General features: G+C 34.1%; 1 protein-coding gene across 8 annotated transcripts in view; it reads left to right on the top strand.

Annotated features, from left to right (window-relative positions):
• ATP8A1 (ATPase phospholipid transporting 8A1) overlaps positions 1-26,729 on the top strand; it is a 100,415-nt gene that overhangs the window by 45,913 nt on the left and 27,773 nt on the right. For all 8 annotated transcript variants that reach the window (XM_041463570.1, XM_041463316.1, XM_041463489.1 and 5 more), the window contains 11 exons: positions 548-617; positions 1,626-1,710; positions 5,240-5,379; positions 7,238-7,376; positions 8,567-8,631; positions 10,937-11,109; positions 13,697-13,880; positions 13,990-14,100; positions 20,677-20,751; positions 20,868-20,990; positions 23,505-23,583. In XM_041463570.1, coding sequence (XP_041319504.1) covers positions 548-617; positions 1,626-1,710; positions 5,240-5,379; positions 7,238-7,376; positions 8,567-8,631; positions 10,937-11,109; positions 13,697-13,880; positions 13,990-14,100; positions 20,677-20,751; positions 20,868-20,990; positions 23,505-23,583 — 1,244 coding nt within the window. The remainder of the gene's footprint in view (positions 1-547; positions 618-1,625; positions 1,711-5,239; positions 5,380-7,237; positions 7,377-8,566; positions 8,632-10,936; positions 11,110-13,696; positions 13,881-13,989; positions 14,101-20,676; positions 20,752-20,867; positions 20,991-23,504; positions 23,584-26,729) is intronic.

The following is a 26,729-nucleotide window of genomic DNA, read 5'->3' as shown; positions in this document are numbered from 1 at the left end:
ATACTGAAAACTTTGTGTAATAAACAAAACTCTGGGATAACAGTAACAGGACTGCAGCGCAGTACAGTGTATGAGCGACTCTGACTGGCTGGGAAGGAAGAAAAAACTGAAATAGTCCATAATACACTACCTCTTCATGATACTGATGACAAGTGCTTTGTGCTTTAAGGTGCTTTTTTGTCATACAGTATTTAGATGAAGGTGAAAATTCTGAATACCATTTTAATGGGAAAAAGGCCTACAGAAGTATGCACAGAAAAATAGCATTCATTTTAATTGGTAGACACTGAAACTGTTTTCCATCCCAGACAGCTGAGAACATAATTCAGAATAGATAGCACTGACTTTTTATTCTGTGTGTAATATAAGATATATATTGATATTATTGATATATATTGATATTGATATATTGATATTATTTTTATTCTGTGTGTAATATAAGATATATATTGCTACTGAATTATTATATATATTGATATCAGGTAAAATATTGGTAAATGCTTATATTTATGAGCCACCTTATATAGAGAATTTATTTCTCTTTCAGCACTAGGAAGAGAATGTCAGTGATAGTTCGCACACCAGCAGGGAAGTTAAGACTCTACTGCAAAGGAGCTGTGAGTTTTATTCTTTTTTCACTGTAACAAAGAATACATGCTACCAATAAAAATACGAAAGCAAAAGATTGTAGTAACTGCAGTCAAAACATTGAAAATATGGGGGAAGGTATGTTGATGTACCTCTTTCAATTTACATTGTTTTGCTATGTAGCAGTTCAATGTGATGAACTGGTTAATGTGGTTTTTTACTAACTGCCTATGAAGGTATGACAGACCTGTTCATCCTATTCTTTGTACTGGGCTTTGTACTTTGTTCTTTATGTTTCCTAATAATTGCTTCCTTCTGTACTCCCAAGAAAATGATCATATATGTATCAATTACTTGCTGGAGTAGCTGGGCACAGATCACTGGATAGAGATAGTAATCTAGCATAACTAACTAGGTGGGAGTGTTAACCAGCCACTGATATTACGCAGAAGGAAATTTTCCCAAAAGCAGGACCTGTGAGAAGGTATTCTTATCATAATGCATATGGGAATGGCAGAGCTGCTCATTAGTTCTCAGTCTGTATGTCAAGTCAAGTTTCAGGGGGAAGGAGATGAAATCCAATTCCAGAATGGTTTATGGAAAGGAAGTTTGTTGAATATAAATGTCCATTTTTTGTCATCTCTAGTAAAAAAAAAACAAACCTGTCGTTAATATTCCATGCATCAAGCTGGCTACAAAAAATCTGAGAATAGCAGTTATGAAGCACTAATTTTGCTTTGTGGGCATAATATTAAAAGAGGTGGACAGCATTATGGCACTTTTCAACATAAGGGGAAATAATATCCAAAATGTAGAAGAAAAAGATTGCATTATAGCAGAATTTGTAAATTTAGAAAATCTGAAGATTAAGAAGTCCTTCTTTACCTTGTGAAATAAGATTATGTCTATTAATTTTTGATTCTTAAATAATACAGTTCTATTTTTCAGCCATTTTGCTACATTATTTGTATTGTCTACCCAAAACAGAAATATTTTTTCTGTTAAAGTGTTCTGAGCTATATTTATTTGTTTTGTAGGATACTGTAATTTATGACCGTCTTGCTGAAAGTTCAAAATACAAAGAAATCACCTTAAAACATCTAGAGCAGTTTGCTACAGAAGGTGGGTGATATTATTCAATATAAAAATAAATATGGAATTCAGTTGCTGCTCAACTTTCCATTTTTTAAATTTTGTCTTGCTGTAGTGTTTTACTCATGTTATGTTTTAAAATTATGTTTTAGCAATGTCTCCTTAAGAAAAGTCTTCCTCTTCCTAAGAAATTTCAGTAATAACTTAATGCTTAAAAAACACCTAAAAAACAACCCACACATCCACAGAGTATACAGTAGAATCTTTTAACCAAAACATATTTTTCCAGAGAGCAAACACATAGCACATTGTTTCTGTGAAGATCTCATTTCCCATGGTTGCTTTCATGTCCCATACCCAGTGATGCTGTAGGGATGGGCACACAGGAAGAAGTAGCCAAAGTAAAGATGGTTGGAAATTATTAGTGTAGTGCTTTTAAGGTAGCTTTTGGCTGTATTGTTTCTGTCACCAGTCCCAATAAGGGGGATTGCCAGCGTCCATATGGTTTGTTTTGGTGTCCAGTTTTAATAATCGCTTTTACAAAACAGTTGCCAGTGGGAAACCTCTCTGTGAGGGCTTGTGAAGTAGGAATAGTAAGTAAAATTTAAAAGACTGTGAAATTAAGATGATTGATACAAGCAGCCAGTTAGTTATTTAATTATATTGGATTTCACAGTACAGATGTGATGAGAAAAGCAGACTGTAGAAACATTTCTGCACAGCTCCTAGATGTTCCATGCCATAGCCCCTTAGTATCTCAGGAGGATTATAGTGTTGTACTGTGCAGTATCATAGTGTAACAATTTATCAATGAGTTGGTAGAGAGGAGTTGGAAGCAGAATTATAAGAGTTATGGGAATCTGAACTGCAGAGTTTCTCCCTCTTTATTTTTCTAATACACTGCTACTAGAACATTAAAATTATCTTTAACGTGTCTTAAAAATAAACTTGCACTGGGAAGAAAACTAAAAAGCAATGCTTATGTTTTACTAACTGGTCTCTGGCCAGATATTCTTGTTATCATGAAAGGTCATTTTTTTGCCATGCATAAGACTTCTCTAGTTTTTGTCTTCTGGTTTATCCTGGAATTTAGAGTTTTGGCTAGTGTATTAAGCAGCTTCAGTCTCTTGGTTCTGTCAGTGACAGCAGAAACAAGTCACAGATCTGTTTCTTTTGTTAGTTTTTCATATCAAGATCTCTGCAGGAAGCATTTGGTTAGTCTTAAAGAATCTTAAAGTAATAAAGTTAGAATCAATTTTGCAATAAAGTTGAATGCAGAACTACACCCGAAAAAATTTGACTGGTGGTATAGCCCAAAGCCTTAGATGCACACTTGTGGTTCTAGAAAGGCTTAACCAGAATTAGTCAAGAAAAAGTTACTTAGGTGTGACGTTAGTTTGGGCTATAAGGTATATATTTGGTTATAGAAAAGACCAAATTAGATCACTGTCTTCTGTGTGAATTGATGTGAAAATTTCAACCCAGTTCTTAATTACCATTCTCATTAGATCTTTTAGTTCTTTCTCATTAGATCTTTTAGATTAGTAGTACAACTTCTTAGCAGTCAGGTTGCACTAAATAAATCAACATAAAAAGTGAAAAATTTCATCTGTCTTTAGAACCACTGTACATACAATAGGATTAATAAGTTTGTTCCGATTTTTTTTGTATCTTTCTTTTAAACAGATTAAAAGATTAACTGTTCAGAAGAGTGAATTTCTAACTTTCTAAAAAACATAAAATTCAATCTTTAAAAAAAAAATCACATATCTCTGGAATTGATTTTAAAATTGGTATTTATTTTTACTTCAGATTTAAATTGCAGCCAACTATGTTGCAAAGTTTCTCATGAGTATCCTTTCATGTGGCAGGACAGTATGTCCTTGGCATTTGCTGCTTGCTTTTGGTGTGTTGTTCAAAAATGAAGTGGTTAGCATGGCTGGCATTTATATGTAAGCGTTTATTAAGCTGGAGTGTTAATGCCTGCTTGGATAAATAGAAAAATCATCTGTAATTTTCCTGTGTTGTTCCAGTCTGTTAACAACCAGGCTTAATGATATTTTGTTTTCCACATTTTATTTGGAAGATTCTTTTAAATCACAGTGAAAAGAAGCATATTAAAAATTTTTAAAAATATATAATTAGGCAGTGATTTAAAAAGAGAAAGCAAATACCTTGAAAAAACTATTTGCTGACATTCCATACACTTGGATTTCTTTTCTTCATTTTATTGTCTGCAGAAAATATGTTGAAAGCATTGTGGAAATAGTATCACTGTTAGTCAGACATAGATTCTTTTCTTCCCTTTTACCTGTATTCATTGCTTTTTACCTTGTAAGCATATCCTTATTATGCAGAGGAAAAAAATCAGTTGAGTTGTCAGCCTTGAGTTTATTCTTCTAAGACTAGATGGTGGGACACTGTGTTCCTAATGATGTTTAATTGCCAGAATACCCACATTACACATGGTTTTTATCCTGAAGATACTAAATTGCTCTTACATCTAAGATGTGTTATTTCATGCCCAACCTCTTATAATTTCAAAATTGCCACTGGTGCTGAGCTGTATGCCCCAGAAACCTGTGACCAAATAAAGGTTACATTTAACCATCTCTGATTGTGGTGCTATTTGTCTCCTAGAGCAGAGTAGGCAAGTGACCAAAGGGTAACTACATTAATCCTTCTAAACCTACTGGCCTGCAAACAGTGGCTAGTATATAAAGAATTATGTCAACTTCATTCTCTAGAAATCTGGTAATATGTGAAAATGAGCTGTTAGAAAATTCACACCTAGCTACTTAAATTGAGTGTAAAATGTGTCTTGTCAAAAAATAGATATTTCTTAAAATCATGCTGTCTCCAGTTTTTGCTGTAGTGCTTAATTCAGATTTTTGCTGAAGGAAAAAATCTGTTAATAATATCAACCAGCTCAAAGGTTGGAAGTAAAATTGCCAAATGGTACATAATGATTTTATTTTAAGAATTTGGAAAGCTAAAACAATCTGTGAGATGGGAAAGTTAAATGAGGGGATTCAAAGTTGGCTTCTAAATGATAAATTTCAAACTAGAATTCTCTAAGAATATTGAGGAGGGGTGAAGAGGGCAGTTGTAACATTGTGCTGATATATTTTAACTTCACTTCTTTCCACCATAGCAACTTTTAAGAATATAAATCTTTTTCTCAAAATACGATTCAATTTTACATTTTAACTGTTTCAATGTACATACTTGTTCAGCAAGTGTTGGGATTTCTTTATATCTTTTCACAGTTTAAGGCAAATCTTGCATAAAAATTTACTATTTTTTTTCCAGTGAAATACATCACCTGTATGAAGTGCAGCTTCTTTGAAACTGTTACTCTGTTGAATAAATTTCTATTTATAGTTCATTTTTACTTTATGTATAGTTAAAAAGTTCTTCAAGATGTGCAGCAGTAATTTGAAATCAGGCATAAGCATACATAAAATACAGAATAATTTCAGCTTTCAAAGGGTACTCATTGCAGGCATATCAGGGAAGGGACTAACAAATACTGAATCATTATCTGCTTTCTCTCTAGGCTTAAGAACTCTGTGTTTTGCTGTGGCTGAGATTTCAGAAAGTGATTATCAAGAATGGTTGGATGTCTACCACCGTGCTTCTACAGCTATACAAAACAGAGTACTCAAACTTGAGGAGAGCTATGAACTAATTGAAAAAGTGTGTGCAGCTTGTTTTATCTTTCTGGGGTTTGGGTTGGTTGGGGGGAGGATGGGGTGAGCAAAGGGATGAGCAGAAAAGTGGGTTTTTAATTATTGTCTTTATTTTCTATACCATGAAAAGTGAATCACTGTTGAGGAATAACGCTTAGATAGAAAAAGGAAATCTAGCAATATACTGACAGTTGTGTCAGGTAGTCCTTGCAGTTTAAATAATGAAAATGAAGGAACAATTAATCTGACAAAGTTTTTGCTGCAAGTAGCTACTTTGCTGGAAAGTGTCATTTATGGGTTGAACTACTGGAAAGCTTTTTTACAGAGTTCTTCTAGTGTGTAAAAAACTAACAGATAAACAACATCTGCTTCATTATATAATGATCTTGGAACAATGGAGTAGTCAAAATTGGAAGGGACTTCCGGAAGTCATATGGACACAAATCCCTGTTTAAAGCAGGGCTAGTTTTGCTTGCCCAACACTTTGATGAAGTTTAGAGTATCCACAAGGAGGGAGTTTTCCCAGCTGCAGCAGGCAATTTTTCTTGATGTTCAACTCAACTCTTTTTCCTTCTTCGGAATTAAAATTTTTGTTGCTGCAGAATGTGACTGATGCCTCTTGCTGTTTCACTGTGCAGTATACATTCTGGAGAAGGATGGCTGCTCTGCAAGCTTCAGATAGCAGAAGGAATCCCTCCCTTTTCCCATGTTAAAACTCATCCTACTTCTTCAGGTGCTCTTAATATGGTGTGCTCTGGGCCCTAAGACATTTTTGTGTCCCTCTGTTGGACTTGTTCCACTTTGTCAGCCTGTGTTTTACTGAAGGCCCATAAATCAAGCTTTTATCCAGAAACAGCGTCACAGGAGCAGAGCCTTAAGCTTCTGGCAACACTGCTTCTGGAGTAGCCAAACATGAGGTTAAGACTTCCCTGCCTCAACAAAAAAAGGTCCCATGACTATTAAATTTATAAGAAAAAGGAGTGCATGAGACCAATAATGCTTGAAGTTTTGATACTTAAATTTTGGGGGGTTATTTTTGGATTTTCTTCCTAGGAAAGTATAAGAGAGATACATTGATGAAACTGCTTAAAATTCAGAGCCTCGCGAATCTGTGGTGTTTAATTCATGAAAAAGACAGGAGAGGGTATATAGCTTCAGTCACTAATAAACAATGCTGAGCAGTTTATCCGGATGTGACAAAACAGTCTTGAAACTATATTGCTTTTTAATGCCACAACAGCCCTGCTGCCTTTACAAATTTGTGTATAAGCTGCACAGGTTCTTCCTCAGGACGTAGTATGCAGGCCATGCTAGCAGGATTGCACACTATTAGATGTATAATGGTGTCTTTAACATTTAGCTAGTTTTAAAGGTATAGAAATAGGAAATATAAAAATGGCTGCATTCACAAAAACTGTATAGATTTGCTCCATAGGAAGCTAAAATCAAACAGAAAAATACTAAGATAAATTTACAGGTGTTTTAGATTTTTCCACAAAGTGAAGAGAAATCATTAAAAGAGAGAAGGTGTAGTATTAGCACTCCTGAAGCCTTGAAATCAGAGAGGTACTCCTCAGGAAAAGGCAGCTGTTGCTGAAAAAGCTACTGAGCTACTGAGAGAATAATTGGTTAAAGTTCAAGCGATCATGCTGTGCAGTTTTGTCAAGCCACACAGATATCTAAGTTAAAGCTCATGGAATAAAGTGGAAGTTCTTTATTTGTTGATACCAAATCTGATTAATGAGTTTAGAGTGCATTAATCTTGTTGTAAATACAGAGAGTTAAATAAAATAAATGGAACATTGAAATTGAATTTAAATCAGAAAAAAAAAAACCTGTATGTGTGAAATATTTTATGTTCACAGAATCTTCAGCTGCTCGGAGCAACAGCAATTGAAGATAAACTACAAGACAAAGTGCCTGAAACCATAGAGACACTCATGAAAGCAGACATAAAAATCTGGATACTTACTGGGGACAAACAAGAGACTGCCATTAATATTGGTATTATATTTGTATTTATTTGATGTCTTTGTTATGGGTTTAAAAATACTAGCAGTTGGTGCAGTAAAATTTCTTTCAGAGTGGGAAGTTGTCTTGTAAAAATAATATTATATGTCACTCCAGAATTTGAATATGAACTTATTTTTTTGTCAGTGGTAGGGGGAGGATTGGGAATGGTGGATTCTGCCTCTGTTAAAATACTAAGAGCAAGAAAAAGTTACATTAGAGAGGAGGCAAAAAATTAGGAAATTGTACTTTTTTATAGCATATGAAATGAATTAAAAAGAATATATTGACTTCAAACAGTGAGAGGGAATAATATTAAGAGAATGTAAGTAATCTTAGTTTCCCTTCTCTATTTTCCCTTCTTTCCAAGAAAGGTGAACTGAAGTACTATAAAGTTTTAAGAAAGGTTTCTTTTTATTCTTTCCTTTTATTATGAAGGATGGTAAAAAATGACTGATTTCAACAATGATAAATCTGTATCTTTAAATAGCTATACATGAAAGCTGTTTTTAACATTTAATATTCTTGGCATGCGACCACATCAGCACTTGGTGCTGCAGTGTAGATACATGTCCAAAATAAAGCCTTGCTTTAGTCGTATATATGCTTTCTATTGGATATTATTATTTCTAATTTTAAAGAACTCTTGATATGCACACGATGCAGTTGATCTAAGTTTATTTTCCTTAGTACCTTCAGGTTTGAGGTAATACATATAATACCAATATTTCCCCTTTATTAAGAATGGTGATACATATTTTTGACTCGGCAGCCTACATCATTAGCACAGAAAATGCATCCTGTTCAATGAATCAAAGAATAAAAGAAAATAATGAAAAGGTGCATATATGCAAATTTTCAAGAAAATGCAAGTTACATTCTAAAAATTTACAAGGCTCAGGAAGATCTGTTTGTTGTTTTCTGTAACTCTCTTTAAAGCGCCTCTGAGTAAGGCAGAGCAGTTGCAAGTTGCAGCAAGGGAAATTAAATTCTAGCTGTTCTAGCTTAGTACCTGTATGTACTTATGTAAAATGCAGTAGAATTATTTTTTTTAACATTTATTTTAGCTAGGGAAATATTATTTTTAATTCTGTTTGTAATTCTCTTACAGGGAAAAAAATACCTTGTTATATTATAAGGGATTTTGTGAAATCAGTTTTTAAAAACAAAATCTTTTCTAACAGGTCACTCTTGTAAACTTTTGAGAAAGAACATGGGACTAATTGTTATAAATGAAGGCTCTCTTGACGTAAGTGAAATCTTCAAAGTTCTCAGTTAATGAAACATTATTTTATTGCTTAAAATATCCAGACATCATGATGAAGGTGGTTTAAAAAACAAGTTGGAGTGTCGATTTATCTGGAGAAAGAGAAAATTCTGCCAAAACTGTGGTTTGGGGGGATGTTGTTTATGTTTGTCTTGGGGGGTTGTTTTCTTAATTTTAGTATTCCATGCTTGGAAGACTGTATAGTCTTTGTGGCAGAATGTTACTGAATAAATAGAAAACAGTCTACACGTTCTGAAATCACAGTGCAGCTGTTGCACAAAGGAACTTCACAACTATGAATTACAGGTAGTAGAATTCATCCATGCAGGCTCAAAGCCAGGAGCTTCACATCATACAAGCATTACAGATGAACCACTTTTAGTGTAATGATTCAAAAGTTCAATAATTATCTATCAAGCAATATATTTTTACACTATTCTTGTCACCCTGTCATAGAAGGAGATCAGGTTGATCAAGCAGGATCTGCCTTCCCTAAACTCATGCTGGCTGGGCCTGATCCCCTGGTTCACCAACGTGTGCCTTGTGATGACACTCAAGGTTCCATGACCTTCCCTGGCTGATAGCCCTGTAGTTCTCCCAGATCCTCTTTCTGATTCTTCTTGTAGATGGACATCACATTGGCAAACCCCCAGCTGTGTGGGACCTCCAAGGTTAGCCAGGACTGATGAAAAATGTTGAATGTGGAAGAGCCTGATGAGCTCTTCTATCGGCTGCCTCAGCACCCTCAAGTGGATCCCACTGGGGTCTATACACTTACATGTCTAAGTGGCAGAGACCATTTACTCCTGGATTATAGGGATTTCATTACATAGAAGAAACAGTAGATGGGAGGAATATGACTTTTCATGTGTTGTTTAAACTTTGATAGAAAGTAAATAGTCCACAGAGATGAGAAAAATTAATACTTCCTTTATGTTGCAATACTTCTTAATTAGAAAATATGCTGTGGAAAATAGTTACAGAAACTGTTGTCATTTTAAAGACTTTTTAGTATGTAATTTTAAACAGTGGAAATTCTTTTCTGTCACAGTTTCTAGTGGGTGAGAGCTCGGAAACAAGCGCAGAATTCCCCAACAGGCTAATCTCATTTTAGATAAACCAATGGACCTTTAGAAGACCAGTAGAAGCAAAATAGTCAAAAACCATTAACAACAATGTGTGGAACTGGGAGGAGTAAGTTGAGTTGAAAAGGCAAAGCAGTATCTTTTAATTTCATTTCTGAGGAGTTTGAGAGTTTTAGTTAGTTCAGTGTTCTGTTTTAGGTGGTTACACCAAATTTGGTTTATGTATGCCTGACATCACTGAAGTAGCACAATTATTTGGTTGGTAAGCTTGTAAAAAAATATGGCTACATGTTGTCATAGGATGTCACTAGCTTCCAAAGTCAATATTTTACAAGCAGAAGAGTTTTTCTTAATCTTCCTTTCTCCTCTAAAACAATTTTTACTTCTGGGTTGTGAAGCAGGAAACAGAAGAAAAGTATGTTGTAGCTCTGTAAAGGTCTTTCAAAAAGAAAGAAGGGCAAAAAGCAATATTTTTTGTCCCTCATGACACTCTATGGTAGAACTGCACTCTAGCTAACTAGATGTCATTGACCTTCCCAAAGCAGGCTGCTGCATAAATAAATACATATGAATGTATTGTCTGCTGAATGTAATCTGAAGTTCTCAGTACTAGATCACAAAATAGTGACTTCTGTAGGTGTGATTCAAACTTTCATTAGCAACTGAAAAATACAAAATATGTTCCTTTGTATAACATGTACTTCATGTTATAATTGTTAAATTATGTTAAAATATGAATTTAATGTCATAAAATTATCAGTTATAATGCCTGTATTTATATCACTAATTATCTGTGTTCCCTTTTTTCTAAACGTTTATGAACATTTTTTATAATAGCAAATTCTAGTATCTCTATATATGTGAATCATCTTTTTTTATTATTGGATTCCTTTTCTGTATACCTGTGTCTTCTGGCAAATATTTATACAACTATTGTTGCTGTTCAAAGAGCATTAAAGTTCCACCATAATTTATACACTTCTTTTTTGGCAGCGTGAAAGAGCAATCCTACACAACATTTCTACTGTGCTTCTAAAAGTGCAACCATTGCAAATATTCTTTTTACTTTATAGTATTTCATAGCAGAATCAAAAGGCACCTTCTCAAAAACCAAAGTGCCAGTGTTTCTGATCACGCTGAAAATTTTGGATTTAAGAATATTAAGAACTAAAAATAATGGACACCATTTTTTTGTGCAACAGGGAACAAGAGAGACACTTAGCCATCATTGCAGTACTCTTGGTGATGCTTTAAGGAAGGAAAATGATTTTGCTCTCATAATTGATGGTAAATCTCTGAAGTATGCTTTGACATTTGGAGTAAGACAGTATTTCCTGGATTTGGCTTTGTCATGTAAAGCTGTTATTTGTTGCAGGTAGGTTTTACGTTATTCTTTCTCCTATGCTATTTTTATTGACATAAAAAATAAACTGAAGTTATGAAATACAGTCATTCAAGTGAAATATCACTGTAGAGCAGTCTGCAACAAAGTGTACTTGTCAGAGTCACTCACATTGCATATTTCTAGAAACATCATTTAGAAACATCATTGAGAGTAGTCTCAATAAGGTTGAGACACTAATCTTGACCTTGAATTGATATTACAATTAACCACAGGTTTTAGCATATCTAGAGTCATCTGTAGATCTTTCTCCACAGGCTACTTTTCTGTAAGATGTGGATTACACTGTATAAGAATTGCTCAAAAATGTTGAAGGTACTACTCAGGGTGCTTTTTTTTAACCTGAAGCCAGGGGAAATGCCTTTTTTAGGCTTTATTATGCCTGATTATTATAGGGTTTGTTTATACAATGAACCCTTTCATCCTTGCCTGTAAATATCAACTATTGCAGCTAGAAACTTCCATTGTTCCATTAAAATAAGTCAGATTCATCTGAAAAATCTGTTCAAAATGGAACTGTTTTTCTGCTTTGCAAAAGGACACAGAAAAAGAAGTAATATTAAAATATCCAAATACTCACTGTGTTTCTAGTCTTTCCATCCCTTTCCAAAAAGCAATGTCATGCTACCAAGGGATTTTTTAATTAATGTTTTTGTGGTTAAGCTTTGTAGCTGTGCTTCAGCCTGAGACAGTTTGAATTTCAAACTAAAGTTTTGCTGTCTTCTAAACTGAGCAGTTACTCTGATGAGCAGTTTATACTGTGCATAAATACCTTCCAAATGGCAGTAGTCTTTCTGACAGATAAGTTGGAGTATTGTGCTTGTTCTCCTAGGCTGAGTTTGCTCAGTACAGTAACAAGCAGGAGATGTATGTAGAATTGATCTTTTAAAGCTATATTTATTTTTCTTCTCTTTCCTTGATTACAAAATACATTTTATGCCATTTGAAGAGATAATTTTTCTGGTTTTGTTGAACTGGGGAACCATTGAGGGGTATCCTGTACATAAAGCTCCCTTTTAGTGTTGACATTCTTGTAAAGAAACAACAAAGAGCAAAATGAAAGTTTCTGTTCTAGTAGTATTCCCTCTGTCATTTCTTCATTTTACACTTCCATAATTTACCTAGGTCAGTTGGTTTCAATGCATATGTAGATATATGTCTGGCATAATTTGTGGTTGCTTAAAGATTGGCTACAGGTTTAAAACTAAAATACTTGCTCGTAACCCTCACTGTTTTAATGTGGACATGTTTAATATCACATGTTTCCCAAAAGTCAAAATTCAGCCAAAATATTTGTTTCTGTTAAATGCTTTGTCTTTAGTACCAAAAAACTTCATTTCCTTGATATGAGCTTGAAAATAAAAAGTTTTAAATGGTCATTTTTAATTAAGGTAAATCACTTTTAAAAATTTGAATAAATAAATAAAATATATATATATGTATATAAAATCCAGACTTAACAAGAATGTAAGCTCTTTCTTCATCCATATAACAACAGTAAACATCTAAAATTCTCCTTTTTTCTAAAAGTACAAATTATACTACTTTCTTTTAAGTTTGCAGGCTGATTGACTTGCGCAGAAGCATTTATTACCAATGGATTCTTCCTAAGACTAGCTGTAGCACAGATTATGCTGACAAATATTCAGTAGACATTTCTCTTCAAAAAAAAAAATCTGTATATGTTATTAATTCCAAGCAGATGTTTGGCTTTAAAACTTTAGCAAACTAAATTCCAACTCTATATTGGCTTCAGAGTAATATATGCAAGAAGAATGTTAAATGGGTTATTCTGGAGTAAAAATGTACAGCTAAGAGTGAGCAAAATGAAAGAAAAATATTTTTTACTGGTTTCACCATGAACTTGAGGCAGTGACAGTGCCATCTTCCAGCTGCCCCTATAACATTGTCTGAAAAGGAATAATGTTCCTGAGAAGTTAAAAAGATGAAGAAGAAGTACTCAGGTCAGGAATCTTCTGTAGAAGCTGGCTGTAGCAAGTCTTGGTACAATTCTCAACAGCAGAGTTCAAATAAAACATGTACCAAAATATCATAGAAAGTTTTTTTTCATATAGGACCACAACATTTTTCAGAAGGGCTGTTGTCCAGAAACTTTCAGCCCAGGTTTTCCACAAGGCTGTGGACTCATCCCACACAGCGTTTTCACAAGTCCAATAGTTGTGCATCTGTTGGCTGACCACTGAATAATGTGATTACATAGCCACCTTCAATTTGAAGGCTATATTATTTTCATTCCTTTATTTTTTAAAATACATTTTCAAACAGTTCTCTCTAACTCACTTGGTAAGGTGACTTCCTCAACATAGAATCCTCTTTCAGCTTTTAAGTAGTCCAAATTTCATAAATGTTGCTTTTTATGAATTCTTCTGTGAATGTGCTTTTAGCATATATCCTTGAAGGGCAATAACAAGACCACGTCACTCACCAGGATGTTAATTGGCCTGAGTTTATTACCTTTTCACAGAATATAAAGTATGTTTTAAAAGTACATCCATTTGAAAGTCCTGTATTAAACCTGTTTGGCTTTTTTATACCTTAGGGTATCACCGCTTCAAAAATCTGAAGTTGTAGAAATGGTTAAAAAACAAGTTAAGGTAGTAACTCTAGCAATTGGTGATGGAGCAAATGATGTTAGTATGATACAAACAGCACATGTTGGTGTTGGTATCAGTGGGAATGAAGGTCTACAGGCTGCTAATTCTTCAGACTACTCAATTGCTCAGGTAAGTCATTACACTGCAAAATACTACAATAAAATATTTTAAAATATGATTCCTATTCATTTATATATATGTTAATTGTATGTTTGTTCATTTTTCATGTTTTTTGCAGTTCAAGTATTTGAAGAACTTGCTGTTGGTTCATGGAGCCTGGAATTATAACAGAGTAGCTAAATGCATCTTATATTGTTTCTACAAGAATATAGTCCTTTATATTATCGAGGTAATTTTACAGCACATGAAATGTTACTTCTTGAAAGTAAAACCTTAATTTTGAGCTTTTGGTAATTATGTAATATTTTTTTAAGTATTTTAATTTTAAATAAATACCTACTAGTGCTGAATCTTGAAATTTTTAATAAATTGATTACTATGATTTTTTATTTTTTTTTACTTTAGAAAACCACAGTTGTTTAAAAATGCATGGTAAATATTAGTACTAAACATATTTCTAATATCACTAGCTTATGAAAATGCTGTACATGTAACATCATTGCAGTAATTAAGGAATCCAGTTACAAGTTTGCCTTACATTTACCCAGAGGTGTGTGTGCTTCAGCGCTTTGCGCTGGTGGCAGGGACTGTCGGGTTCGCAATCTGAAGCCCTTTCGAAGGTCTCTGTTGCACTGCAGGGCTGTTGCTGTTCAGAGCAGTGCCCGGGGTTTTTACAGACAGGTTTAGTTCCACTCTTGGGCACCTTTCACTTGCTGAATGGGGTGACCCTGCATCCTCAGGCTCCTGTTCAAGAACAGGGATACTTTCCTGAAAGGTGACCTAGTTTTTTCACCTGGGATTTTAAGGAGTGAAATCTTGTGAAAAATACAGTAGTATGAGAGGACTGTGTTGTAACAAATGTACATTTATTCGTAGGTATGGTTAGAAGAGAATGTATAATTGTAGTTTACACTCCCTTCATGACCACACAGCAACCATAAAATTTTGAACATATTTTTAATTTTTTAAGCTACTCTCTCCCTTCCCTTCCTTTTCTTCTGACAGCTACTGCATCTTTTATAATCAAATATATATATATATATATATATATATATAGTAATTGCATTTATAATTGATTCAAACTTTATATTCACAGTGAAACTTTGGGTTAAAAATGTGCAAAAAATATTTAATTTTTTTAATCTTATCCATAAAATAAATTTCATTGATAGTCTTACGTATTTTTTACGTTAATGGGGTTAACACATACTCTTTAAACTTTCATCGCTTCTTTAAATACGTTTTCAATTTAGTATCTTAAACTTGCAAAGTAAGTATTCAGTTTTACTGGAAGAAAATGGCATATGAAAAAAAACCTGATGTAAACATTAGATTTATATTTCCAATTTTGACACTTACATATGTGACCTTACTCATAATATTTGAAAATACTTTAATCATTTTTTCAAAAGTTGTAGCCAAAAGAATGCATTTTTCTTACCATATTTTTTACATTTTCTGAGTTTCCTCTTTTTTCTCTCCTTACTGTGTTATTACTGCAAATAGATTTCTATCTAAGTAGCAGCAACTTCATAGCCTGTTTAGAAAAATATAAAGAGGGAAGCTATAGAAAAAGCAAGTTCATTAAAGGTCCTTTTATGTGAAGAAGTGGCAGACTTTAGATGCTGTATTTCCAAGGCTGAATATCTACTTACATGATCAGACTTCCAGAAGTACTGATTAGCAGTAGCTTTAGAAGTATTTGAAAAAAACAGTATTAATGTATACTTTGTTTATAGAAAGCATACAAAAGTTGGCTTTAGAACATATCAACTTATTTTTCTTTGATTTCTGTCATTGTCACCTGCAAACATATTGTAAATTTATAACAAATCAGATATAAGTATCCCACTATTTATATTTTTTGAGAAAGAATGTTAAATGCAGGGTACAGAGATCATAGTCTAAAGATCAAAAGGCTTTGATTTTATGAACAGATAGTCTCTTCCTCCTGAGCAGATTGAAGGGCAAAGAGATCATTTTGATATGGGTTGCTATGACCCTTAATATATAATGCATGCAATTATTTTGCCATATACACCTTCTCTGGTGTAGACAAAATAAATTCTACTTGAACTCCTGTATACCCAACGTTTGTCAGCTCAGAAAACTTTTCAGAAATGTTAATAGCTCATGTCAATACTGTGAGTGAATGGGCAGAAATTCATCATTGAATGTCTCCAGAAAGGACAACTGCCAGTCTTGAGTTTCTCTTTTCAGTGTTTTTGTACAGATCAGGCGTGGGAGCAGGGAGCTCAATGAGTATTTGTAAGCTGCTGCTTAATATGCAGAAATGCTACATCAGGAAAACTTCTGTGAGGCTTTTGTGGCCACACCTCCTCTGTCTTGGAGTTTAGAAAATAGTACTGTGAAAGGCATGTCTGGAAGTTACTTTAAACAAGTTTCCTTTTATTCTGACAATAACTGAAAATACCTACCTTTACTTAATAGATATTAACCTATTTTTAAATATCTGCTCAGTACTAATCAAGAAAGTAATGGCAAATATTCAATTTAATCTAAAGTGCACCCTTTATCCTAGGCATTCATGGGCTGATATGAAATTGATGTCAATTGTTTTCTTAATACAGAAAATGGCAAAAAAAAAATATAATAATATTCAAGCATAGTGATCAGTGTTATTGACATTTAAACTCCTATTCATAAGAAACTAGAAGTGGTCTGTAATAATGTTTTTTTTTACTCTGTGTCTTGAGGCAATAGCTATTTAAATGTGGGCCTTATTTTTTTGTGTAGAACTAGTCACAATGACATGAAAGGTTATATTCTGATGTATCAGTCCAAATTGCAAGTGAAAACTCTGAATCTCTAATAGACCACTAATGTGTTTATTAAGCACAGAGCATCACACTTATATAGGGTAAGCCTATGCAAAGTCTCATACTTATTTTGGAGGAGCTGTCATTACTTTATAAAGGCGGTTGAGGTTGAGATTGATCTCATAATTGAGAACTCCTTTGTGGATTGGTTTTATTTTTATAATTACCATTACTGTATACACTCTGTCATTAAACTACTAATTTTCTGAAGTTATGAAAATTACCCTTTGACATCAGAGGAACAAAATTTTCCTAGTCCTACTTCTCATTTTGCTATCTAGTAATAATTAGTAATAATGCAAAATAACTGGTTCATATTCAATAAAAAGGATTTTCCAGTTTTAAAAAATAAGAAGATATGATTTTTACCCAACTTGAAATATCAAATGAAAGAGTAAAAGACCAAGATAAGCAGAAAAAACACATGTGTGGAGTTGAGATTTAAAGTTCGGTCACAAATGTTTAAACATGGCTGTTTAGAACAATTTAAGTGATACTATGAAAATAATTAATTTATTAAGTAATCAGAGCTGTAATTACTTTTTTATTACATAAACTTTGGATGATGGAGAGGTTATTTTCCCCCTCCCCTCTTTTCTTCCCTCTACTGAGTTTCCCACTTTCTGCTGTTCATGTCCATAACTGGAATTCACCATTGTGTTCCTGTTTCCTTTGCCTGACATATCAGATGAATAGCCATGAGCATACTGAGACCCATATAATGCATAACCCCAAACATGAGCAGGCTTCTGGGCATACTCACACTGGGTCTGAGCTGCACAGTTCACCTGCTGTGGTTCACTATGCCATGGCTTACTTGAGGGGTGCAAACTGCACCGAGTTCGGTTTGAAACACACACAGCACAAAGTAATTGTGCTCATGCCCAAATGTTGACATTGCTTGATTAGAAAACTTAGAAATAAAAGGATCTTTGTTGAGGTCCATCTCATTTTCAGACAGGCTGGGATCCTAATTCTTTTCAGTAGAAAATTTTGTAGGCATTGAACTACAAAATAGTCTAATTTTCACTGCCTGTTCACATATATAATCTAAAATACATTTTTAAGAGCACCAATCACCTGTCCTTCTGTAAAAGGGACCTGGATTAGTAATTTGAGTTGTTAGAGTAGGACCTATACCCTAAGAGAGAAGTGTTTGAGTCTGCTCCTAAATTAGTGTCATGTCCAGCATCCTAAAAACTTATTTTGCAGGTACAGCTGCCTTCATTGTCCATCATAACTAGGATGAAACACACTTGTCTCTGAATAAATTGCCCACTGCAGAGCAAGTGTTTCTTGTCACTATTAATAATGTAGTAAGCTCCATATTACTTTTTGCATATAGGGTTAGGAGTGTAATTTTCTAGGGCCCGAGATTCAGAAGTTAAGGCAAGTAGGTAGGTTATTTTCTTCTTCTCTTACAGTTTGAGGTGAGGGCTGTACTTGTCCTTTGTCTTTTCTTTTTCCACCTTTTAGATCTTTTAATTTTGAGCCATTATGGCATGAGCGAGTTGTTCTTAATGTGAACATTCAAATACTATCTTGTAAATAATATAAAATTAATGTTTCTGCTTAGATACTAATGATGTTTTGTCTCTTGAAGTTAAATGTGTGGTATTCCACTAAACAGTAGTATTTCTGCTAGAGATGACTGCTTTTAGCCACATTGAAAGATCTCTTCTTCATGGACTTCTTTTGATATATTCCAGAAGAACTTCAGAACTTAGAGATGCTACCAAATTTCATCTCTAGTTTGCATCTAGGCCTCTGACCAAGATATAATGTAGTCCCTTATTACACTGAAATGAACTAAAATTCCTATAACTTGCGTGCTTTCTTTAGAAAAAAGTAAATGCTAATATTTCAGGAAGTCAATACTATGTGTTAAAGGATTTCTTTACAATTTTATACTAAAACCATTTTCAGCTTAAATATCTTGAAAATTCTAACTTAAATTCTGTAAAAAATAGGCTGAAAGCAACATTCCATTGCAGATTTTCATTGAACTAAAATCTTATTCTAATACTTGCCTTGTTTTTAAAAGTCACTCTAAAACATTTCCAAGTGTTGCTTAATGTCATTTACCTGAAAGAGCAGTCAACATGTGGAATAGATTCAGTGTATGTATTTAGGCCTTTCATTTAAAATTAGTGTTTTATAACACTTTGCCTGGTAGTTAAATCACAGTGGAAAGTTAATGTCTTTTCCATGTACTCCTTGGTTATAAAGGGTCAAGTCTATGAGTATTTGTGGTCTTCTGTTTTCTTCCTAGAGAATGATACATTTCTTAACTCTATCTGAAATTACCAGCAATGAGATGTACACATATTTGTGGCCAGCTACTGAGTCACATATCTTCCACCACCCTAACCCTTTCAAATCAATATTTCTAAAATTTACTCCAGTATTTGATACAAACAAGGGGAAAAAAGCATCAATTGTACTGATGTTGAGTGCATAATTAATTATTCTGTAATGCACAATTGATTAGGTACTCATCTTGCACCCTTACACTCAGCTACTGCCAAAAAATTCATCACAATTAAATCATAATTCGTGTTTTGAAAGTCAAAAATCAAAATACAGAAGAGCTGCTAAAAATCTGATTCAGCTGAAATAAAGTAATTCCATTGTCTTTTCAGTTTCTAGTCTGAAAGGTTAGAAAATTGTGCTTGCTGCACTTAAATCTACCAAAGTAAACAAATTTAGCATTATAAGATTTTGGAAAATTCAGGGCATTCTCTCTTTCTGTATTGCAGCCTTGAGCAGTCATGACTTTGTATTCAATCTTGTTTTAATAAGTGGCCACCAAAAAAAAATTTCTCTTATCTGTTGAACAAACAGCAATTTTGGCTGGATTTTACCTGCAAATTTTTGTGTTAATAGTTACCAAATTCAGGAGGTTTTCCATCTCAAAGTAGCCACAGACATGTTCAGACACTGCATCACATGATTTTAAAAAAATCTGAGTTTGGTCAGAGAATCCAGTCACCTGGAGGCAGGCTGAGTACATACTGATGAACATACATATTGATTGTAGTAATTCATGCTTCCTTAATGAAGTTCAATGAAATGTGAACTGTAAGACAGCAGTATCTAAAAATTCACTTGAAAAACTTGAGTGTTAAACAGAGTAGAACGTTCAGATGATTTTGACTTGTCTTACCAGAGAGCTTATGTTTTTCCTTATGTTTTCCATATAGTTTCAGTGTAATTTGTTAATAAAGATTCACAGATGTGCTGCTTCTCCACTTTGTCATTGAACTAATTCAAGGATGAGAATAATAGGAGAAAATAGATATGCTGCATGCTGTGCTGAAAAACATTAGAAAATATGTTATCACATGTTTCAAATTAAATCTGCTTCCTTGTAACCTTTTAGCAAAAAATGATAAAAATTATGGAATTGAAGAGATATCCACTTCCCTCTCTACCGTAGCTTGTAGATGAGTTAGTGCCTCTTCACTAAGTCGTTCTACTTTCGTGCTCTGGTAAAGCCTAATCCTTTCATGAGTAAGGATTATTGGTAGTTTTAAGTTCCAAACAGCAGGTTAATCTATGAAATCTGTTAGTCAAGCTTGCTAACAATGGCGAGGCGATGACTACTAATCTGTAGGTTCCCCTTCCAGCAGTCCATAATTCTCAGAATTTTTATTTCATTAAGATTTGAGCTTAAATCACTCTTAAAGCCTTAAAGAACCTGACATTTCTTCTGAAAATAGTTACCTCCTTTGAATATTTTCCTATTTACATGGAATTGCTCACGAATCTGACTAGAATGCCCACTATCTCTTCTTGATTGAAAGTTGGGTTTATTATTAATTTTTTCATATGGGTTTAAACCAAAACATTTTCAACTGTGTTGTAAATGTTGTAGGGGTATCCCTTTTTGAGAGGCTGAGTGAAAATCTGTTCATTGTGACTTGCAAGACGTTTGAGTAATACACAGTTCTAATCTTTTGCAGGTCTGGTTTGCATTTGTCAATGGCTTTTCTGGACAAATTCTTTTTGAAAGATGGTGTATAGGTCTTTACAATGTGGTAAGACAATTTGCATGCCTTTAGTTACATTTAACCATGAATGTTGCTTGAGTAAGCAATCTTTAAGCAAATCCTCACCTCTAAAGTTTTCCAATTTTTCTTTTTAAACCACCTAGATGTTTACAGCAATGCCTCCTCTAACTCTTGGAATATTTGAGAGATCCTGCCGAAAAGAAAACATGCTGAAATACCCTGAGTTATACAAGACTTCCCAAAATGCACTGGACTTTAATACTAAGGTACTTCTTTGTAAAAATCAAACATAAAGCAAAAATTCATAGAAATTCAGTATAGTTACCCTTTTTGTTCTAGGCTGCTCATAATTAAAAATGGAGGGGATTTTTATTACTACTATTTCCAGGTGTACACTTTTCAGTGAATGGTAAAATCTCATATACATATATATATATATATATTCACTTTTACCAAGTATGGACAACAAGGATTTCATTTTTTCAATCCTTTTTTTTTTCTTTTTTTTTTTTTTTTTTTTTTTTTTCCTGCTGGTAATAAAGCTGTCTTCTGTAGGCAGAAGTGATTAGACCTCACTGTTGCTGGGCTGTATGTATTTGTACTGTTATATGGAAATGGATTACTGATGCCTGTGGAGAAGTGTTGCAGTAGACAATAAGAACTGTCACTAGATTTGTAGAGGGAGGGATGTGGTACTGTTCTTTGTCAATTTGGAGTTGTGATTTTATGGTTTAATTTTGAGTTTTGGGAAAAAATACTTGGAGTCAAGAATGTGTCAGTGTGGATCAAAAGGAATCTGAAGCAACTTCTGGTGGGAAATGGGTGATGTTCATCTTAGAGAGACTAGCATAAGTAGTAGTAAAAGAATGCGGGACTTTTTAATACAGAAAATACAGGAAATTGCTACAGCATTGCCCATAAAAAATCTCTTTTAAAAAAACTAAGTTAAACTTGTGCCTGAATCTGTGATTTCATGAGTATTTGACTTTTGTAAAAGATTCTTCTGATTTTATTTTTTGTAAATATAATTTTGACATTTCAAGTAATGTCATTTTATGTTGACCTTGGGGTCATTTTCAATATATCCTGGAATTACCAATGCCTATGTGTGATGGTCTGCAGTAAATATGCAGAGCTGATACAGCATACTTAACTCTTATATCTGCACCACTTGTGCTATGAAACTGGAGTTACCCCAATATATACACAATTATTTGTCTAAACTATATTTGTTTACTGAAACAGATGAGTTTTTCCTCCTTCTTCCTCACTTCATCCCTTCACCTACAAAAGCCAGCCTGAAAGTTGTAAGGACACTGTAACACAATCTCTTGTGTACCTGTGAATGCTTTCCAAATATGAGACTTTTCATGGTCCCATAAATACAGACACTTTCGTGTTGTGATAGTTTTAATAAACAGTGTAAGTTATACTAGTTGTTTTTCTGTCTTAAAATAAGCTTTAATTTTTTTTTTTTTTTGATTGCACATGTGTATTGTTGACTTAATTGGAAATTCTGTGACTGTTCCCATACATTTGCTATGAGTAAATGTCTACAAACTCGCCAGCTACAAAATTCCCACCTATATAAGTTGAATAGTTGGTGTTAAAGATTTGGAAACATTACTGCCTTGAATATTGATGCAGATATTTGTTATGGTAAAAGGGATCAAAGGTTATGAGGTCATGACAGAGGTTAAAGGATTAGCATGGGACAAAAAGAATTGGTCAGGAAAATGGAAAAGTAGAACTAATTTTTCTTGCACCCACCTGTGCTTTCTGTCAAATAAAAAGTTCTGGTAATGACATAGCAAGAAGGAGAGACAAAGGTTAATGAGTAGCACAAGTTTAAATGTGTGAAGTATTAGAGTGTAAATTGGACCATGCAACCAAGTGTAGCTGCATAATCTAACAAAAGATGTTGAGACATTGTGGAAAATGTGAGACAGGCAACTTAATTTCAGTTGTTTGAACACCTTAACACTCAAGATACACATCAGTCAGTTACAATAAAAGCCATAACAGTCAAAAGCATTGTTAGTGAGGAAACCAATATTGCCATTGAAGGAAATGGGCTACATATTTTTTATTAAGTCTTTTTATGTCATTATGCAATATATTATGGAAAGGGTTACTAGAGTGGTTTTTCTTAAACTTAATACAATCCTTTGCAGAAGGCATCTTCTACAAATGAAAATAAGTTTGAAAGTAAAACTTCAATTGTTTAGCAAATACATTAAAGGAATTTTAATATGATCAAATTGTACTCCTCAAGAATGGAGTATGTAAGGAGAACTTTAAGGAAGAAACTGATATTTGTCCTTTTTAATTCCTTTGTGTGTGGGAATATATAGGTTAGGCATATGTGTAACTCAGGTTTTAATTTTTCTACTATCTAAATTTATTCTTATACTAAATGCAAATTATAAAAGCTAGAGTCCTTTTTAATTGTCCACTTAGAATGTAGCAATTGTTCCAGATGCCTAGTTTAGTTTAATTTTTCTGATTATATTCCCATATTTTTGTATTTTAATTTCCCTTCTGTATTGAAATTAAAAGGAGGAGATAATACACACTTTTTTCCAAAGTATAAAAAATAAACAAATGACCCATGAAGAGCTAAGAGGCAGAAAGTGCCTGTCAGTTATATTACTTCACAGTGGTGGCCTAACAAAAACACATTTTGTGAATCTAACACACGGATAAAAAGAGAGGTCAGGGTTCACAGAGCTAGTTTATTGCAAATGGTTCTCATGGATTTTTTGTTTTCTCTTTCTTAGGTTTTCTGGGTTCATTGTTTAAATGGCCTCTTCCACTCATTCATTCTGTTTTGGTTTCCACTAAAAGCCCTCCAGCATGGTAAGTATTATGAAAAATAAAAATATAAATGTTGAAAAGTACAAAATTTCTAAATATTATCTTTTTTCTAAGGGAAGCCTTATAAATAATCACAGTTCAGTGTGATTAAATTTCAAGATGCCATTTCTAGAACTAAACCAGATGCCATATACATAAAATGTTTTATTTAAGATCTGTGTAAAATAATATGTACATACACATTTAACTATCTCAATAGTGTTGATGTAAACTGAAACAAGATGGAGAAAAAGAGATTGCTATTTAATTATGCTAATTTTTATAAAATACACTGCCACAGTAAATACCTACACAATCCTAAAATGCTACAATTGCTTGTATTTTTTCTTACATTTTGTCAACATTTAGTTTGATTGTGTATACATTCTGTCCTGTTAGTTCAAGGCCATACTAATCTGCTAGTTTATATTTCTAAGAATGGGATTGTGGCAGAAGAACAGTGACACCTTGGACTGCTCAGTCCTGTCCATCTTCTAGTTCAGCTGTTGTATATGCTTGAGTTGCAGAAGGAAGTGGGGTGGTTGAGGGGAAAGTGGTACTGATTAAAGGAAACTTGAAAGCACTGCTTCCATTTTGTGGGAATGTTTGGGGCTGGAAGAGATCTCATAATGGTAGGGTTTTGTTTTGTTTCCAGTTTGTGGGGAGGAAAAAAACAAGTGTGTACCTCGCAGCTTTTCTGAAAATTGGTCTCTTCAGTTTTGGTGATGTAGCCAAGCAGTCTGCCCTGGCGTAGGGGACAGAAATGTTCTCATGGACTTTTGAAACTGCTGAGACAGCTCAGCTGAGTAACAGCTGCTTGCACCCTAAAAGCTTAAGGAAAAAACTCTCCATTTTTAGACTCCTAATGGGTAAAGGGAGGGATGTGGCAGCCTATTTTCTCTGAATGGCCACTCACATCACACTGAATGTGAGTTCAGTGGCAACAGTTTGCATTGGAGAGGTTTAGACGGCCCAGGAGGAATGAGATTCCCAAAATGTCAGTGCATACTCTAAAACCATAATCTCAAATTCAAACTGAAATCCCCGTTCAAAGCTGTAGCAAATCCATGTGAGATTTGTGCATTGCATCATGGATAAGTGTTCAGTGAGTGTCTGTGGTAATGCAGAGTAGAGTTCATTTGTGAATGGCAGAGATACCTGTACAAGCACTTGTGAGAGCACAGCCTTCTCAGCCTGCAAACCCTGGGCTAGAACTGTCTTGCTGACAGGTGGCCTCTATGAGTATGATCAAATTGCCTGCTGCCTTCCCCTTTCATTGCTAGAGAAAGGATGGGTAAGGGAGCAGAACTGGGATTTGGGGGAATTGTGTACATTGTGAGGTGATACAATCAGTACCTAGCATGGGTCTGGTGGTGCTCAGAGTTTTACATGAAGGCGATACAAGTGCAAAAAAAGATATGCTGTTAATTAAATCACTGGTGTCTGCATGTGTGGAGAGGAAAGGGAAATAATGCTATTAGTTTCCTAAGGAGTACCAGAGATAGGAACTTCTGAGAACCTGTCCCTGCTTCCACCTTCTCTTAACAAAGACAAGGTGCAGGTAGATCATGAAATATGAAAGGTATAGCCTAGCTTTGTGCATTAGAGTGCTGAGTCCCAGCACTCTGACTGGTGGAAATAGGCTTAGCTGCCTGCCTATTCCCCTGTCTTATTCTCACTATGCTCTTTACTGCTAGGTATATATTGTAAAGCAGTGCAGTGCTATATTAGAAGGTATTTATTAGAATGTTGAAAACCAAATCTTGAAGATGATTAAAATCTCTTGGTGCTCTTCTCTTGGTCAAATTCTCATATTTAGTCATAGTCTTGCTTGTCCACCTGTTTCTTATCTGTAAGTAGAAAATTTCAAACTGCATATGTCATAGTAGAGTCTGTCAAGAAATATGTGATCAGAGAATAAGTATGGATTTGTAAGAATTGTTGGTCAGAATTGGCTCCATGGGACTTTACCATTGTACAATACACAAAATTTACACTCTGTACTGTCATGTGGATACAAAAAGTGACACATAAATCTTCACAGAAGCTTCTTCAGATGCAATTTGGTCAACATAAATGTGAGAAGCCAAACTTGTATGTACTAGTAAATTCATCACGTGCTCCCTCTTTTGTGTAGTCTTTAAAATAAGCTATAGTCTCAGCTTTTTTTTTCAGGCTTCAGCTCCTGTAGTTCTTCTTGGTGTGTTAGTCTGTCCAGGGAGAAAGTTAAATAGGGGAAGTGTCAGAAATGCAACCAGTATCACTAGAGCTAAGGATGCAGCCATTGTGAGCTCCTCATCATGGAATGGGAGACAACTAGGTTAAGGAGGACTTCTATCCTAATATTTTTGTGTGAAGCTGTCCCCTGCTGTCTCTTCCAGGATATCAGTAAATACATCATTTTTGTCTGTGTTAAACCACCTTAACAAGTCCCGAAAAGCTTTTAGAGAGGAGAATTCTTCATCCACAACCAAAATGGGTTTAATTTCAAGCATATATAAAGATGATATGAAGGCTGGAAAATCATTCAACACAAATATGAAAACATACTTAATTAGCAGTGTTTAATATATCATGTGCCAGCTGAGATAGTGGAAAATAAGTGTTTCCAACTGTTTTTATCAGAATGTATCATCATTTTTGTCACCTTCCTCTGTCCAGCCTAATCAGAGAGGTTGTAAATCCATCCCTTAATTTCCCCCACAGAGAAATACCTTTATTCTTCTCTTTCCCCAGTACAGCTTTTTTTAAAATCCTTCTTTATTATTATTTTCTTCCTTTTTTTTTCTATCTTACTTTTATCCTTACTTACTACATACGCAGCATTTTGATTACTCCATATAATGCAGTAAAAAACAATATCCCAGTGGTTAGAACCTCTACAGCACAGTGTTATAATTTTGTTTGTTTGGTTGCAGTACATGAACAGCCTTCAATGATAAAAGCATTTCAAAACTGAACATGGGAAAATGTAGCCACCTCAGTACTTTTAATTAAGAATAAGGAATTTCCTCTTAATAATTCAGTTGTTGATTATCCCATGTCTAAAAATAAATTTGACAGAACTGGGATCAGAAAAGCTTATGATGTAAAAATAGTCATGAACTTCTGATAAATAATGGAAAACTGACTGCTTTAGAATCGTAAGC

This window comes from Pyrgilauda ruficollis, unplaced genomic scaffold, assembly GCF_017590135.1.
Source record: "Pyrgilauda ruficollis isolate IOZ18807 unplaced genomic scaffold, ASM1759013v1 scaffold1, whole genome shotgun sequence".
In the NCBI taxonomy this organism is placed as follows: domain Eukaryota; kingdom Metazoa; phylum Chordata; class Aves; order Passeriformes; family Passeridae; genus Pyrgilauda; species Pyrgilauda ruficollis.
The sequence above is the reverse complement of the archived record's forward strand: the minus strand, read 5'-3'. Positions and strand labels throughout refer to the sequence as shown.